The 17,819-nt window shown below is 33.8% G+C and overlaps 1 protein-coding gene and 1 pseudogene across 1 annotated transcript; both read left to right on the top strand.

The window, feature by feature from the left end:
* The first annotated feature begins 1,047 nt into the window (after window positions 1-1,047).
* LOC130941660 (7-ethoxycoumarin O-deethylase-like) lies at window positions 1,048-3,435 on the top strand. The gene is made up of 2 exons (XM_057870217.1): window positions 1,048-2,132; window positions 2,671-3,435. Exons 1-2 carry the CDS (start codon window positions 1,125-1,127, stop codon window positions 3,241-3,243), a joined length of 1,581 nt encoding a protein of 526 aa, XP_057726200.1. The 5' UTR covers window positions 1,048-1,124; the 3' UTR covers window positions 3,244-3,435.
* Window positions 3,436-4,500: 1,065 nt separating this feature from the next.
* Window positions 4,501-16,257, top strand: LOC130940048 (DNA-directed RNA polymerase subunit beta'-like; annotated as a pseudogene).
* Window positions 16,258-17,819: the final 1,562 nt, after the last annotated feature.

The raw sequence follows: 17,819 nt of genomic DNA on the forward strand, positions 1-17,819 counted from the left end.
AAGCAGAGGCGGAGCTTCTTTCTTAATATGTATCTTGCACTAATAATGGACAATGCTATTATGCTAAAATGGGATTAACAATTTCACAAGACTATATATATCTAATGACACAACTTCTTACCTCACCCTTTAATGAAAAGAAAAACTAATTGAACAAAACTACAAGCTTATTTAGATTTTTTTTTATGTAATTTAGTGGTATTTTAGGTTTTATTGGTTTTTTAAATTTAAATTTACATTAGACAAAATACAAAATTTTTCAATAAATATTAGTATAATTGTATTCATATATACTAATAAAGAATTTGTAAGCCTTTAAAATATTGAATAATTTTTTTATTTATCAAATTTAATATTATTTTATTAATTTTTCAATTGATTTTTTAAAAAAAAAACATCAAACATTCAATAAATATTCTAATTTTTAATATTTATTGTTCTAACTATAATTTTTTACATATTTTACGGTTTATAATACTTTAATTTTTTACAATTATAATTTTTTTTTATATATCTTTTGTCATACTAATAACAAACTTAAAAATAATTAATACAATAGCATTATATAATTTTATGTTAAAATTTTTGCCCCTTTAAAATTTCTTTTAAGCTCCGTCACTGTTTATAAGCTAGTTGAACACTAGCTATAAGGGACGGATCAAAAAGTGTTGTTATTGTTGTTTTCTATTTTCTTTTATTGTTTTCTTTAGTCGTTAACATTGCTTAATTATTCTATTAGAGTTTGTTCAACAACGTAACCTGTGCTAATGTCAAAGTGTTTAGACGCGCTTCGATGTCATGACTACCCATGATAATATAAAATATGAAATAATCACTATTTAAATTACCCCAAATGGACATGTGTTAAGATTGACAATAAATTCAACTATTCTTTGAAGATATTTAAAAAAATAAAAAGAAAAACACCACGTGTGTGAAAGATAATGGATTATTCATCTTAATTAGAGTCACTGCACCACTATATAAACAAAGCCAGAGATGTTCCTTACTCTCATCACCACAACCACTTGCATCAACACACTTGACACTACTACACTCTCTATTATTATTTGAATCAAAACATACAATAATTATCTGATTTTGTTTTTCTCATAAAGACATTAATGGAATCAACATTGTTATTAGCACATTGGCATGCATCAATGAATTCAACATTATTTGGTGAAGTAATTCTTGAACCAAATAATGACCATCATACCCTCTCAATCTCTATGCATTGCTATTCTTACTTGTCCCTATCATTGATCCTTGTATTGATGACATGCATTGTCACGAAATTTGTTCATGCAAAAAGAGAAAAATCAAAACACAAGCTTCCATTACCACCAGGACCTTCCTTTTTTACCATGGTAAGAAACCTTGTTGAGTTTTGCAATAAGCCACAACAAACATTGGCCAAGATTGCTAAGCTTTATGGCCCTGACATAATGTTTTTGAAGTTTGGTCAATCAACCACTGTAGTAATCTCTTCACCAAACATTGCCAAAGAAGTTCTCCAAACCAATGATTTGTTGTTCTCCGATCGAACGGTTCCGAGTATTGTAACCTCCCTTGATCACCATAACTATAGCTTGCCCTTTTTACCGGTTTGTCCACTTTGGAAAGATCTAAGGAAAATATGCAATGAACAATTGTTCTCCACCAAAGTCCTTGATCTAAGTCAAGGGCTTCGGCGCAAGAAGCTTCTAGATCTTCTCAACGACATGCGAAAATACGGCCAAACAGGCGAAGCTGTTAATGTAGGACACGCGGCTTTTAGGGCATGCATAAATTTCTTGTCCTATACTTTTGTGTCTGAGGATTTTGTTGAATCTGTAGAGAATGGAGAGTACAAGGACATTGTGTCCACTCTCTTGAAACTGACTGGAACAACAAATGTGGTGGATATTTTCCCAGTTTTGAAAATATTTGACCCTCAAGGCCTCCAAAGACACACTATCAATTACCTTACCAAATTCTTCCATAGTTTGGATAAGTTGATTGACAAAAGGTTGAAGCTGAGAGAAGAGAGAAATTATGTCACAAATAATGACATGTTGGATGCACTCCTTGATGTTTCTCAAGAAGATAGCAAGAGGATGGACAGGAAAAAAATCAGACACTTTCTACTTGTAAGTTTTTCTTATCCTTTTTTATTTGTCCGTATGATTAAAGGAAGAAGTAGTTAAAATAAATTTACAATTAATTACTAATTATCAAGAAAACATTACAAATATGTTATTAGGGTCAATATAATTATAAAAACTGTTTGGAAGTGTTTTTTTTTTTTTTTACTAACTATTCCATGTGAACAGTTTTTCTAAAAATGTTTTGATGTGAAAAAAAAAATTCTTGCACTGTCTAAGAATGAAAACTACTATTATAATCAGTGCTCTAAAGGTTGTTTTTTTAAAAGCTATTTTTTAATGATAACTTTAAATTATTTTATACGTTAACATTTTTTGTGGACAAATCAAATCATTTTACTTTTGACTTTTAAAAACTGTTACTAAACATTCGTAATTTTTCTTTCAACAATAAGTTGACATTTGACTTCAAATGAATAAAACAAAAATGTAAGCTACACAAAGAAAGACTTTACAAATGTTAATTGATCGATATGACAGTTTCATTTCTCATCTAGAAAATTTTGGTTCAATTATATTGTAGGATTTACTTGTAGCGGGAACGGATACAACAGCATATGGATTAGAAAGAGCAATGACTGAAGTACTCCACAATCAAGAAGTTATGTCCAAAGCCAAACAAGAGTTGGAACAAAACATTGGAAGAGGTAATCCTATTGATGAGTCCGATGTTGCCAAACTGCCATACTTACAAGCAATTGTAAAAGAGAGTTTACGGTTACACCCTCCAGCTCCACTCTTGCTCCCAAGAAAAGCTAAGGTAGATGTGGAAATCTCAGGTTATAGGATCCCACAAGGTACAAGGGTCCTCATAAATGAATGGGCTATTGGAAGAAACCCTAATGTGTGGGACAATGCCAATTTGTTCTTGCCAGAGAGATTCTTGGGATCTAAAATTGATGTTAAAGGAAGAGATTTTCAGCTGACACCATTTGGAAGTGGAAGAAGAATTTGTCCTGGTTCTCCATTAGCTATGAGAATGATTCATGTCATGTTGGGATCACTACTAAACTCTTTTGATTGGAAACTTGGAAATATGGACAAGGATCAACCCCTCCAAGCTATTCCTCTTCCTATTATAATAAACAATAATTAAGGATCGTGATTAGTGGGTCTCCTTCCCCCATAAAGTTGATTTAATAATTGCTCTGATCTAGGCTCTATATATATAGTTGTTGTTCACTTGTACTACGTATTTGCTAGCTAGAATATATATTACACTTTTAATTTGTCTTGTAATAAGCTTCATTATATATATTGTTATAGTCAATTTTAAGTGTTTGTTAGGTTTGCAACAACTATCGAAAAATACAAGTATGTGTTAGAGTTTGAAGTTATAGCATTTGTATGGTATAGAGTTTGCTATTTGCAATAAAAATCTCAATTTAAATCTCCTTTTTGTTGCATCATTTCTTTCTGTTTTTCCACTTTCCTTTTTTCCCTATTATCCTTATCCAGTTATTACTCTATCAATTCATGTTTATAAACATTTACTATAAATATTTTTAATATGTTTAACGATTTATGTATCTAAAATTATATTATATTATATTCAACTACTTTGTAAATTAATTTCTTAATCTGAAAGAAAATCAAAATGGTCATTACTCATTAATATAAAATAGAGGAAGTAATTTATTAGAATTTAATTTTGATAGTTTAAGCTTTTTCCAAAAAAAAAAATTATTCATGTTTAATTTGCTGTACATTCACATGCATATATACATGTGCACTACACTTCCTTAAAATATTAAGAGAAAATAACCAATAATTTTTTGATTTTTTATTTTTCAGGACATTTTTATTTTTGATCATTTGAAAATATTTTTAAATTCTCCACCTCCTTAAAAATTGAATGGATTGGTTTCTCTGTGCAAATGCTCAGACTCAACGAAAAACTATGACGTGACTCTCATTGGAATGACCTGGTATTACGGGTGTACACGTTGCATATGAGTGGAATGGTAGTTTTAAAAACTGGGTAAAAAATTCCTCTCCCTCAAAACTACCTAGTTTTGTATGACAACCAGTTCTCCGGCCCCATTTCCTCACTTCCCACCAGTTCGCTCTAGTTCCTTTACCTCTCCCACAATCACTTTGCCGACCAGATTCCGGTCGCCATGGCAGGTGCTCTCTACTCTACGCTTGTCGATCTCGATCTATGGTCCAATAACCTCACGGGTCCAATTTATGACGAGTTCACTTCGTACTCATCTCTCGTCTCGTTCGATATATCGTCGAACAGATTCTTCGGTGAGTTACCGATTGAGATTTTCGTGAAAATGGAGGGACTGAGGGAGCTTTCTATTGGGATCAACCAGTTTGAAGGGGTGCTCCTGAGTCATTGACGGAGATGGTAGGTTTGGAATCGTTGGATCTGAGTTCAAAAACTTCTATAGTACAATCCCAAAGTGGCTGTGTATGTCAAGATCTTAGGAATCGTTTGAATGAACTGTTCCTACATAATAATCATTTTACGGGTTCTATTCCGTCCACTTTCAGCAACTGTTCCAACATAGTTGAATTGGATTTGAGTTTCAACTACCTGAATAGAACCCTTCCACTTTGGGGTCACTCTCCAACCTCCGAGACTTATCATATGACTGAACTGCTCACCAGTGAGATTTCTCAGGAGCTAGGTAACATAAAGATGCTGCAGAATTTAATCCTGGACTTCAATGAACTCATAGGAAGCATCCCTGCGGGTTTAAGCAAATGCATGTAGTTGAATTGGATTTTCCTTTCGAATAACATGCTCACAGGTAAATTCCCCTGGGTTGGAAAGCCTTTGAATTTGGCGATCTTGAAGCTTAGTAACAACTCATTCTCCGGCAATATTCCGTCGGAGCTGGGCGATTGCCACGGCTTAATTTGGCTAGATCTCAACACCAATAAGCGGAGCAATCCCGAGTCGGAGAAGATTGCAAGGTGAATTTCAGTTTGAGTGGAATGGTAGTTTTGAAAATTAGACAAAAAAGTCTTTCTCTCTCATATGCCACGTGTGCACTTGTAACGCCAGTCATTAGAACGAGATGTCACATTTTTTTGTTAGGTTTGGCGGAGCCATTTGCATGGATCCATCCAACATTTAAGGAGGTGAGAGATTTAAAAGTATTTTCAAATGGTTAGGAACAAAAATGTCCACATAACAAAAAGTCAAGGATATATTTATCTTTCTCTTAAATATTAATTAGTGAGAGATATTTGTTTTAATGAAAACATTTGCTTTAAAGAGGGGATTGCCAACTTAATTTAAAAGGACATCAGGCATGTTTCTGACTCATTATTCATCCTTAAGAATGATATTTGTTGATTCATTCCGTTGTGTTTTTGTTATTTTGATTTTGAGTTTGTAGTAAAGTACCCAAAAGAAATTCTTAAATTAAATCAACGCAACTACATTAGGCATGATTTATATTTGAGTTTTTATTTAATAAAATAAAAATAAGATAATTTTTTTTTTATTGAAAACGTGGTTATATGATTTATGATCGAGCAACAAAATAGTAATCATGCTGTGTTCGTGATTTACTACAAGAAGAAATAAGGTCAAAATCGTGGTTCTATTCCGTAATTTATAGTTTCACATCAATTCTGATTGGAATACTCATTTGATAGTTATTATTATTATTATTAGAGATATAGTAATTAATTACATTCTTAAATTAAAAGAAATATATATCATAATATAATATCAAAATTTGAACTTCAACCAAATTAAAGATGCTTCCAGTTTGGAGACGAAATTTGGATTTGGATGAATGTTACACTGAGCACTCTTGAATTCTGTTGCTGGAAAGCTTGGAGACGTCATGTTTAGATTTTTTTTTTTTTTTTTTTTGAAAAGGTAAGTTCAAGAGAAGAAAATGAACTTCACGAAACTTTCAGCAAATAAGGAAGAGTATGTCACACTTCTATCACTTCGGAGCTTTTCATTACAAAAATGCACAAAAATTAATTACATAAAATATTTTCATCATATATATACAAATTCCAGCTTAATTGCCTAACTACACAGTGAACAAACTAATTAATTAATTAACTAATGAAATTTTTTATCTATTAGTTATGTACAATCAACTGTTAAACTAACTATTTTATATGTATGGTTAACTGATATACTAACTGTTGAGTTTAAAAAACTAAAATGATGATCAAACATTATTAATTAATTGTTTTATTTGATGAATTTGGTTTGTGTGCAAAAAAAATTAATTTTTATCTTGGTCCAGTTATTGCAAGTCCAGTTTAACCATAAACAAATTTAGCCTAATATAAATTTATTTCAAATCATGTGACTAAATTTTAAAAGGATAGTGAAACCAATTGACCCAAGGAACAAATGTCTAAAGCCCAAATCAATATTCTCTTTGGTCAAACTCCATCACAAATACTTGATCCAAAATTTAGTGACTGAAATTTGAGAAAGAAAAGGCAAGCCCAATCACAAGCCCATGAAACAAACTTGATGAATTAAAAGGAAGAGAACCAAAAGTTGCCCAAAGCCTTCAAGAACCCATACGGTGATCACAAAATTAAAGGGTCCCACTTTGTAAAGTTATCATTCTTAGTTATTGAAAGTAAAAATTCAAGTGAGTTTAATTTCATTAAAAGCATGTTTTAATTACTACACCCTTGGTAATTGAAACTCCAAAATCAATTCAATTTAATTTGCATTGATGGCTTCCAATGAAAGTTTCTCTCTTCTCTCTCCTCTCTCAATTGCTTCCGTCAAATCACATCATCTTACAAGAAAGAAAGAAAGAAAATAGAATGCATAGAGAGTGATTTATGACCAAAAGCCACAAGCTCCATATGAAAATTCTCTCTTCTCTCTTCTCTCTCTTGTCTTTTGGTCACATCCATCAGAGAAAAAGATTGAAAAAGCTATCAGAGAAGCCTATGGAAGAAAAAGACTATGAAGAAGAAAGGAAGATCTTTACTTCAGAAGGAAAGATTTTGAAAGATGGCTTCAAGATTTTGATGCCAAGAAAAGAAACAATTTGCCTTGGTGAAGAAGCAAATCTGAGGTGAAAAAGTTTAGTTTCATTTTTGTTCATCAAAGAAAGAAGATACCGGTTGAGCTACACGTAGGAAGAAGCAAAAATAGAAGGCAAGAAGCTGTCCTAGGTTAGAAGATCATCAATGGTCCGAATCCTTTCTTGGAGCCAAAGACAAAATCAAGGGTTCAGATGGAAGGAGCTTGATGAAAAGGGTTGAGGGAGGTACATGTATGTTGGTTTTTGATTTTCCCTCTCTCTTCTCTTTGTTCGAACCGCTGCTGTTTTTGGTTGGAGAAGAAGTTGCTTGGTTGAACTGGTTTCAACCTTGGAAGTTTTTCATTCTATAATAAGGATGAACGGCCAAGGATTGAGATCAAGGAGTGAGAGCACACGTTTGGGTTCCCATAGCTCTTTAAGCTGTTTATTCTTCTCCTTCATGACTTTCATTAAATATTTCTTTTTCTCAGTTTAGTCTGTCTGTATTTCATTGGTAAAAGGCAAAATGTGAGGTTTTGTAAGAAAAAGCTAATGAGTGGAAAAAGGCATAGAGTTAAAGAAAAAGCCATAGTTATCTCAGAAATTCTTTGTATGTTTTTCTGTTTTGTTGTCATGATCCTGAGGGGATTCTCTTGCAAGTTGGGTTATCACTTTGCAGTTGAAAGCTAGTGTGAGTCATAGTCCCTTGCAAGTTGGATGAGCACTTTGTTGTTGAAAGCTTAGTTTGAATCCAAGTCAAATTTAGATTGGGTTTAGAATCTGGACTTGTCCCAGATTAGATTGGGTAGATCCTAGGAAAAGAAATTGGTGTTTGTAATCTTGAAAAAGAGATAGTGAAATTTTATCATTGTTGTGATGGAGACTGGATGTAGGCCACATTGCACCTAGTGGCTGAATGGTACACGAAATCGTGATACACAACTTCGTGCAGCTGACCAGCAAGTGCACTGGGTCGTCCAAGTAATACCTTACGTGAGTAAGGGTCGATCCCACGGAGATTGTCGGCTTGAAGCAAGTTTTAGTCATCTTGTAAATCTCAGTCAGGCGGATTCAAATGGTTATAGAGTTTTGATACTTAAAAGATAAATAAACATAAAATAAAGATAGAGATACTTATGTAATTCATTGGTGGAAATTTCAGATAAGCGTATGGAGATGCTTTGTCGCTTCTGAACCTCTGCTTTTCTACTGCCTTCTTCCAACCATGCGTTACCTCCTTCCATGGCAAGCTGTATGATCCTCTCGGATGAAAACAAATCCATCTGCGCTGTCACTGTAGGGCTAATTATCTGTCGGTTCCCGCTAGCGTCGGAATAGGACCATTGTCCTTTTGCTCACTATCACTTGTGCCCAAAATTCGCAGGTTTGAAGCTATTTACAGTCATTCCTTCCCAGATCCTACTCGGAATACCATAGACAAGGTTTAGACTTTTCGGATCCCGGATCCTACTCGGAATACCACAGACAAGGTTTAGACTTTTCGGATCCCAGGAATGCTACCAATGGTTCTAGCCTATACTACGAAGATACTAATCTCATGGACTTGGTCCCCTGTATTAGATATCCAAGAGAGTATACTCCAGCTGGCGTCCAATGACTACGTTGAACATCATGTAGACCACTTTTGTGGTTGTCAGGCACGCGGATCTTAGCTAAGCAAGTAACAAAGATTGGGTGATTGTCACAGGTCACCCCTTCATTCTGACTTAACTGAATTAAGAACAAGAGTATATATTGGAGAAGAAGTAGGCGTAAATTGAAGGAAAAACAATAGTACTTGCATTAATTCATGAGGAACAGCAGAGCTCCACACCTTAGTTGAAAATACACAAGTGAAAGGATTCGGCCATGCCTCCTAATAACATGAACAAACGAAAAAGGGTTCAAAGACCAAACCCAAGATCAAAGATGATCAAAAGATGATCAAAGGATCATCAAAGGATAAAAATACAATAGTAAAAGGTCCTATTTATAGAGAACTAGTAACCTAGGGTTTACAGAAATAAGTAAATGATGCAGAAATCCACTTTCGGGACCCACTTGGTGTGTGCTTGGGCTGAGCATTGAAGCTTTCACGTGCATAGGCCTCTCTTGGAGTTAAACGCCAGCTTTGGTGCCAGTTTGGGCGTTTAACTCCAGCTTTTAGGCTAGTTTGGGCGTTTTACGCCAGAATTTTTATGCTGACTTGGAACGCCAGTTTGGGCCGTCAAACCTCGGGCAAAGTATGGACTATTATACATTGCTGGAAAGCCCAAGATGTCTACTTTCCAACGCAATTGATCGCGCGCCAATTAGGCGTCTCTAGCTCTAGAAAATTCATTTCGAGTGTAGGGAGGTCAGAATCCAACAGCATTTGCAGTCCTTTTTCAGCCTCTAAATCAGATTTTTGCTCAGGTCCCTCAATTTCAGCCAGAAAATACCTGAAATCACAGAAAAACACACAAACTCGTAGTAAAGTCCAGAAATGTGATTTTTACATAAAAACTAATAATTATATACTAAAAACTAACTAAATCATACTAAAAACTACCTAAAAATAATGCCAAAAGCGTATAAATTATCCGCTCATCACTGAACCAGGATATATTTGGTGTCAATTCTTCTTCTTTACTCCTTTCTCTGTTTCTGTTAATCAGAAGACGAAAACAAAAGTGTTTCTTAACTCGACACGAGACAAAACAAAAGTGTTTCTCAACTCGACACGAGACAAAAGCGAAAATATCTCCTAAAGTTTGTTTGAAAAATTAGAGATTGAGATTCAGCGAAAAAGGGGTTAAGATTCAACCCCCATTCTCTTAGCCACTGATTACCATCACTAACTCAAATATGCCCTTTTCCAATCAGAATCATTTTTATTTAATATTCTAAACTTGCCATGACATTTTTGAAACATATTAAGAGCTAGTGCTTTAGTCAATATGTCAGCTGTTTGATTTATTGTGGAGACTGATAATAGTTTATCATTTATTCTTGCCATTTATTTCTAACAACATGACAATCCATTTCTATGTGCTTCATCCTTTCGTGGAACATAGGATTTGTTACAACATGCAAGGCTGATTGACTATCACAGTAAATAGCATTTGATTTCTCTAATTTGATATGCAAATTTTCCAAAATATATGTAATTCACTGTGCCTCACGTACGGGTTGCCATAGCTAGAGCTCTATATTTTCAACCTCACATAATGAAACTGTGAATGTGTTTCACTTCTTACTTTTTCATGACACGATTGATGTTCTCGTGAATAAATAATACCAAATGTTGATCTTCTTGTGTCTGAGCATACTCCCCAATCGCTATCCGAAAAATCACATGGCCTCAAATTTGTCTAAGATGAAAATATTAGGCTATAGTGCAAGATCTATTTTCAAATATCTAAGCACTCTTATAGCAGCCTCAAAGTGCTTGTTAGTATCACAGTCTAAAAATTGACTCAATCTCCCTATTGCATAACCTATAGCTAGTCGTGTGTTTGTTAAGTAGAGTAATCTTGCTACCAATCTTCTATACTCTGAGCTGGAGTTGAGAGGAGTTTCAAAATCTCTGGCCAGTTTGATTGTAATGTCCATAGGAGTTGAAACTGCTTTACTTCCCATCAATCCATAGTCTCTAAGTAGATCGAGTCAATACTTTCTTTGACATACTGCAATCTCCCTCTTGCTTTGAACTATTTCTAGTCCTAAAAGGAATTTCAACTCACTAATATCTTTGATACAAAATAGATCATGTAAGTAATCTTTGATTTCCTGTATTTCAGTCATATCATTGCCATCCATGATTAAATCATCTATATAGACGAGAATGGCTATGAAGTTTGAATCACTAAATTTTGTTAAAAGGGTATAATCATTCCTTGACTGAGTATATTAAACATCAATGAAAGTGGTGCACAACTTGGTGTTTCATTACCTTCTATTGCCTGTTAGCCTGTATTTGCGAAAACATACCAATTGGTAGAACCCTTGATAAAAGAAAAGATGTCGTATATGAATCACTTACATATTCCTCTGAATTATATGTATCTATGGGATTAATGGGAAAAGCAATAAGGATATCCAAGAACAAACAATTTTTATTGGAAATATTCCTCTAATGAACTCCTTGGAAACTTCTATAGTAAATGGAATTTATAGAATTGTAATCAATTAAATATTGGAAAGCCTTGGTATCTATTGTCGGTCAGAATTTGACCATAACGGGATTTTGGTCTATACTGACACTATAATATCGGATTGGGGAGGGAAATTAGAACTAGAGATTGATAGAAAAGCAAAGATATGGCCTCGTGTTAGTAGAAAACAGAAAATATCTATTCTAGTTCTATTATTAGCTATGAGTTTGAATTTAAACAAAATTCTAGAAAATGTTTGCTATCCTGAACTCTTCTTGTCTTTCTTGAATGATAAGGAAAAAAATTGGGTCAAAAGAAAACGCCATTTTGGAGTTTTATAAATAATTTGCTTGTGTAGGCAGAGATCATGTATTTTCTGAATCTTTGTGCAAGGAATTACAAAAAAAATTTTCACCAACAATGTGAATTAGGAAGGATTGGTCAACGAAATCTGAATCGAAGATTGAATCTTGATATACCTCAGAACAATATATTTTTGTTACCACTAGATATATTGGCAGCTGCCGATCATTTGATTGGAATGAAATTTGGAATGGGTACACTTGATGATATGAATCATTTGAAAAATAAACATATTCGTTCTGTAGCAGATCTCTTACAAGATCAATTCGGATTGGCTCTGGTTCGTTTAGAAAATATAGTTAGAGTAACTATATGTGGAGCAATTAGACCCAAATACTTCACCAACAACTACTTTTGAATCTTTTTTTGGATTACATCCATTATCTCAAGTTCTGGATCGAACCAATCCATTGACCCAAATAGTTCATGGTAGAAAATTGAGTTATTTGGGCCCCGGAGGGGTGACGGGGCTGACTGCTAGTTTTTGGATACGAGATATCCATCCTAGTAATTATGGACGCATTTATCCAATTGATATGTCTGAAGGAATCAATGTTAGACTTATTGGTTCTCTAGCTATTCATGGAAGAATTGGTTGTTGTGGGTCTATAGAAAGTCCATTTTATGAAATTGATAAGAGATAAAAAAGAATATGGATGCTTTTTTTTACCACCAAGTAGAGATGAATATTATATGGTAGCTACAAGAAATTATTTAGCACTGAATCGAAGTATTCGGGAGGAACATATTGTTCCAGTACGATATCGTTAAGAACTTCTGACTATTGCATGAGAAGAAGTTCATCTCCGAAGTATTTTTTCCATTCAATATTTTTCTATTGGAGTTTCGCTCATTCATTTTATCGAGCATAATGATGCAAATCGAGCTTTAATGAGTTCAAATATGCAACGTCAAGCAGTTCCACTTTTTCGGTCCGAAAAGTGCATTGTGGGAACAGGATTGGAACTCCAAGTAGCCTTAGATTCAGGGGCTTCCGCTATAGCGGAACACGAGGAAAAGATATTTTATACCGATATTGAAAATATCCTTCTATTGGGCAATGGGGAGACTTTAAACATCCCATTGGTTATGTATCAAGGTTCTAATAAAAATACTTGCATGCATCAAAAATCTCAAGTTCAACGCGGTAAATGCATAAAAAGGGGTCAAATTTTAACGGACGGTGCTGCTACAATTTGCGGCGAACTTGCTTTGTTAAAAAATATACTAGTAGTTTATATGCCATGGGAGGGTTACAATTCTGAAGATGTTGTACTCATCAGCGAATGTCTGGTCTATGAAGATATTTATACTTCTTTTAACATACGGAAATATGAAATTCAAACTCATGTGACAAGTCACGGTCCTGAAAAAATCACTAAAAATCCCACACCTAGAAGCCCATTTACTCCGAAATTTAGACAAAAATGAAATTGTTACCCCCAGATCTTGGGTAGAGACGGGCGATATTTTAGTGGGGAAATTAACGCCTCAAATGAAACAAGAATCCTCGTATGCCTCGGAAGATAGATTATTATGAGCTATAATTGGAATTCAAGAATCCTCCTCAAAGGAAACTTGTCTAAAACTACCTATAGGCGGTAGAGGTCGAGTTGTTGATGTAAGATGGATTCAAAAAAAAAAAAGAGGTTCTAATTATAATCCAGAAACTATTAGAATATATATATATATATTACAAAAATATGAAATCAAAGTAGGTGATAAAGTGGCCAGGAGACATGGAAATAAGGGTATCGTTTCCAAAATTTTGTCTAGATAGGATATGCCTTATTTGCAAAATAGAAGACCCGTTGATATGGTCTTCAACCCATTAGGAGTTCCGTCAAGAATAAATGTAGGACAGATATTTGAATGCTCACTTGGATTAGCGGGGGATATGCTAGATAGACATTATCGAATAGCACCATTTGATGAAAAATATGAGCAAGGGGCTTCGATAAAACTAGTATTTTTTGAATTATATGAAGCCAGTAAACAAACGTTGAATCCGTGAATATTTGAACCCGAGTATCCGGGCAAAAGTAGAATATTGGATGCAAGAACAGGGGATCCTTTTGAACAGCCTATTATAATAGGAAAGCCTTATATCTTAAAATTAATTCATCAAGTTGATGAAAAATACACAGACATTCTTGTGAGCATTATGCACTTGTTATGCAACAACCCCTTAGAGAAAGGGCTAAACAAGGAGGACAGCGCATAGGTGAGATGGAGGTTTGGGCTCTCTAGGGATTTGGTGTAGCTCATATTTTGCAAGAGATGCTTACTTATAAATATGATCATATTAAAGTTCGTCAAATAGTACTCGCGACTACGATCATTGGATGAACAATACCAAAACCCACGAACGCTCCAAAATCCTTTCGATTACTTGTTCGAGAACTACGATCTTTAGCTATGGAATTGAATCATTTCCTTGTATTTGAGAAGAACTTCAGGATTCATAGGAAGGAAGCTTAATTGGATGGAATCATCATTTTTACTCTATAATTGATCAATATAAACATCAACAACTCCGAATTGGCTCGGTCTCTCCTCTACAAATAATTGCTTGGGCAAAAAAAATCTTACCTAATGGAGAGATAGTTAGGGAGGTAACAAAGCCCTATACTTTTCATTACAAAACTAATAAGCCTGAAAAAGATGGATTATTTTGTGAAAGAATTTTCAGACTTGTAAAAAGTGAAATTTGTGCTTGTGAAAATTTTTGAGTGATCGGAGAGAAAAAAAAGACAACCAAAAATTTTGCGAACAATGTGGGGTAGAATTTGTTGATTCTCGGATATGTAGATATCAAATGGGCTATATAAAACTCACATGCCCATTAACCCATGTGTGGTATTTGAAACATCTTCCTAGTTATATCGTGAATCTTTTGGATAAACCTCTTAAAGAATTAGAAGGTCTAGTTTACTACGATGTGTGATTTGATCAAAAATTTTATTGTACAGATTTTGAACAATAAACTATCATTCCAATCAATTGATTTGGGATGTCCCATATCTGACGTGTCTCTGAAAGTGAGTAACATGAAACTCAGAATTTTAGGTATAGGAAATATTTTCTATTTAATTAAAAAGGGGAATAGATCTATGGTTTAATAACAAAAAAATATAAGCTTTACCTCATAAAAAAGGACCTTTTGTGGGAATTTACTATAATTCTATTATTCTATTTCTTTTCTAAAGAACGGAATTTGTGTTCAAATCAGCAAAAGTATCATGGTTTTTGAAGTTTATCTATCATATATAGGCTTAGATAATAAGGATATCGTGACATAACCATCGAGGTTAAGTCTGGGCCTAAAAGATCACATGAAATTATACATAAGATAGACAAGTAAATCTCTTATGAATTTAGAGATACTCTTTTATTTTCAATTAAAAATGAAGGAGATTTTCCATTCGAGGGGAGTAGACCACTAAAAAATTTTATACCTCTTTTTCTGTGATAATTGAGAAAAGGAGTTCATTAACAATGAAAAGTTGTTGAGTTTTTCTTTAGTGATAACTTGAGTAAAGAGTAAAATTTTTTAGATTATTTGATTCTCCATTTTATAGAATTTGAACGCAGAAATTCATTATTCTTTATTTTGGACTTAATTATTTAAGCCGGATGAAAGAAAACTTTCACATCCGATTTTGAAAGGGGGAGATCCCATTGATCCATTAGTTGGATTCTATCCAAATTTTTTGTTTGCTAGACCCGTCGTTAAAAATCCTACTTTCTTATGATTACGAGGTTTATTCGAATATGAAATCCAATCCTGAAAATATAGCATGCCACTTTTTTTACTATACAGGGTTTCGATGCATTTCGAAATAGAGAAATTTCTAGTGGAGCGGGTACTATTTGAGAACAACTAGGCGATCTGGATTTGACAATTCTTATAAATTCTTCATTAGTAGAGTGGAAAGAATTAGGATAAGGGGGATCCACGGTAATGAAAATGAATGGGAGGCTCGTCAAGTTGGAAGAAGAAAAATTTTTTGGGTTCAACGTATAGAATTAACTAAACATTTTATCCGAACAAATATAAATCCGAAATGGATGGTTTTATGTCTCTTACCAGTTCTTCTCCCCGAGTTGAGATCTATTATTCAAATCGATGGGGAAAAACTAATGAACTCAGATATTAATGAACTCTATCGAAGAGTTATCTATCGGAACAATACTCTTATCGATCTATTAACAACAAGTAGATCTACGCCAAGAGAATTAGTAATGTGCCAGGAGAAATTGGTACAAGAAGCCATGGATACGCTTCTAGATAATGGAATCCGTGGGCAACCGATGAGGGATGGTCATAATAAGGTTTACAAATTATTTTCAGATATAATTGAAGGTAAAGAGGGAAGATTTTGCGAAACCCTGCTTGGAATTGATTATTTGGGGCGTTCTATTATTGTAGTAGGACCATCACTTTCATTACATTGATGTGGATTACCTCACGAAATAGCAATAAAACTTTTTCAAACATTTGTAATTCGTCGTCTAATTCGAAAGCATTTTGCTTCGAACATGAGAATTGCTAAGAGTAAAATTCGGGAAAAAGAACCGATTATATAGGAAATCATACAAAAATCTGTCCAACTTGCATACCAAATCTAGTGAAGGCAGGTGATGAGTCCATATTTGATGATTAATTTTGTCTTGAATTGAGTGGATTTCATTACATATACTCACATTTATCCATTTGAATAGCATACTCTTGTGATTTCTCTCTAAATTGCACCTAATTGTAAAAACATACTTTTTTGTGCTTTAGTTAATCAATTTAATTTCACTTTTATTCCATTCGATGCCGTGATAATTTTTGTTGAGTGATTTCAAGTTCAATAGGCAAGGATGACTTAGGAGAAGTGGAAGGAAATCATGTAAAGTGAGAGATTTCGTGAAGAAACAAAGGAGAAGAAGACACTGTTGTGTGCGTATGCACACCTTCCTATGCATAAGCACAAGTGAAGATTCAGCCAGTGTGCGAACGCACACAACCCTGTGTATACACACAAGTCCTAATGTGTTACTCACTTAAAAAGTTACGTAGCTCGCAATTTTGGGGGCCTTTTTGGCCCAAATTTGGAGTGCTGAAGCTAATCAAAGGGGAAAACACCTTAGGACACATACATACTTCATTATAGTAACTGAGAATAGTTTTTAGGTTAGTTTTCTCTTAGAATTTTCTCTCAATTCTCTCTTAGGGTTTATTTAGTGTTTATAGCAGAAATAGCTAATTTATATTTTGATCTTGGATATTTGCTTGATTCCATTGTAAGTAGTTTTTAACTAACTTTCTCTTTAAATATACTACATTTGCTACACTTTTTTTTTTATAATAGAAGCTACTCTATTTAGTTTAATTACTTGTGAAAGAGTTTCTTGTTGATAAATTTGATATTTTATGGTTTATATATATTTGATTGGTTTGCTATTGTTAATTTTGTTCATTGATTAGTTATAGTTTTAAGTATCTTTTACACTTTCACTATGTTTTGCTACTATGTCCATCAAGTATTTGTGAAAATGTCAATTATAAATATGGAGTAGATCTTCAATCCTTGGCTTAGGATTTGAGTACCTAGGATCCTAGAGTCAATAATGTCCAACATTTAATAGTATTTTTACCCGTAATAATATTACGGGAATATAACTTTTTTAAAACTACGATCTACTTTGTTCTGACAGTATAGATTATTGATAAACCCCATTTTTAGAGTTTATCTTGTGTTGAATTTAGAGGATTTTGTCAACTTGTCTCCCATTTATTCACTAAAATAGCATGGTTTTATAAATTCTCCTTTAATTGTGCTTAAGAGTGAAAACATACTTTTTAGGTCTTAAAATAGCTAAATTTAATTCACCTTGATTCCATTAGATGCATTGATATGTTTTTTAAGTGATTTCAAGTTTATGAGGCAAAGATTGGATTGAGGGAATGAAAAAAAAAAGCATATAGAAATGGAGAACTCATGAAGAAATAAAGGAATCGCAAAGCTGTCAAGCCTGACCTCTTCGCACTTAATCGATAATAACATGAGCTACAGAAATCCAAATGAGGCGGTTCCAGTTGTGTCAAAAAGCTAACATCCGGGGCTTCAAAATGATATAATATTTGTCATAGTTTCCTACCGTTTAAAGATGATTACGCGTGATGTACACATATGCATGGGAAG

This window comes from Arachis stenosperma, chromosome 7 (assembly GCF_014773155.1).
Source record: "Arachis stenosperma cultivar V10309 chromosome 7, arast.V10309.gnm1.PFL2, whole genome shotgun sequence".
NCBI lineage: Eukaryota > Viridiplantae > Streptophyta > Magnoliopsida > Fabales > Fabaceae > Arachis > Arachis stenosperma.

Bases quoted from the DNA above. Each gene is read 5' to 3' on its own strand.
- LOC130941660 (XM_057870217.1), top strand. From the start codon at position 1,125: ATGGAATCAACATTGTTATTAGCACATTGGCATGCATCAATGAATTCA. The intron at 2,133-2,670 runs GTAAGTTTTTCT...ATTATATTGTAG, and splicing joins AAATCAGACACTTTCTACTT to GATTTACTTGTAGCGGGAAC.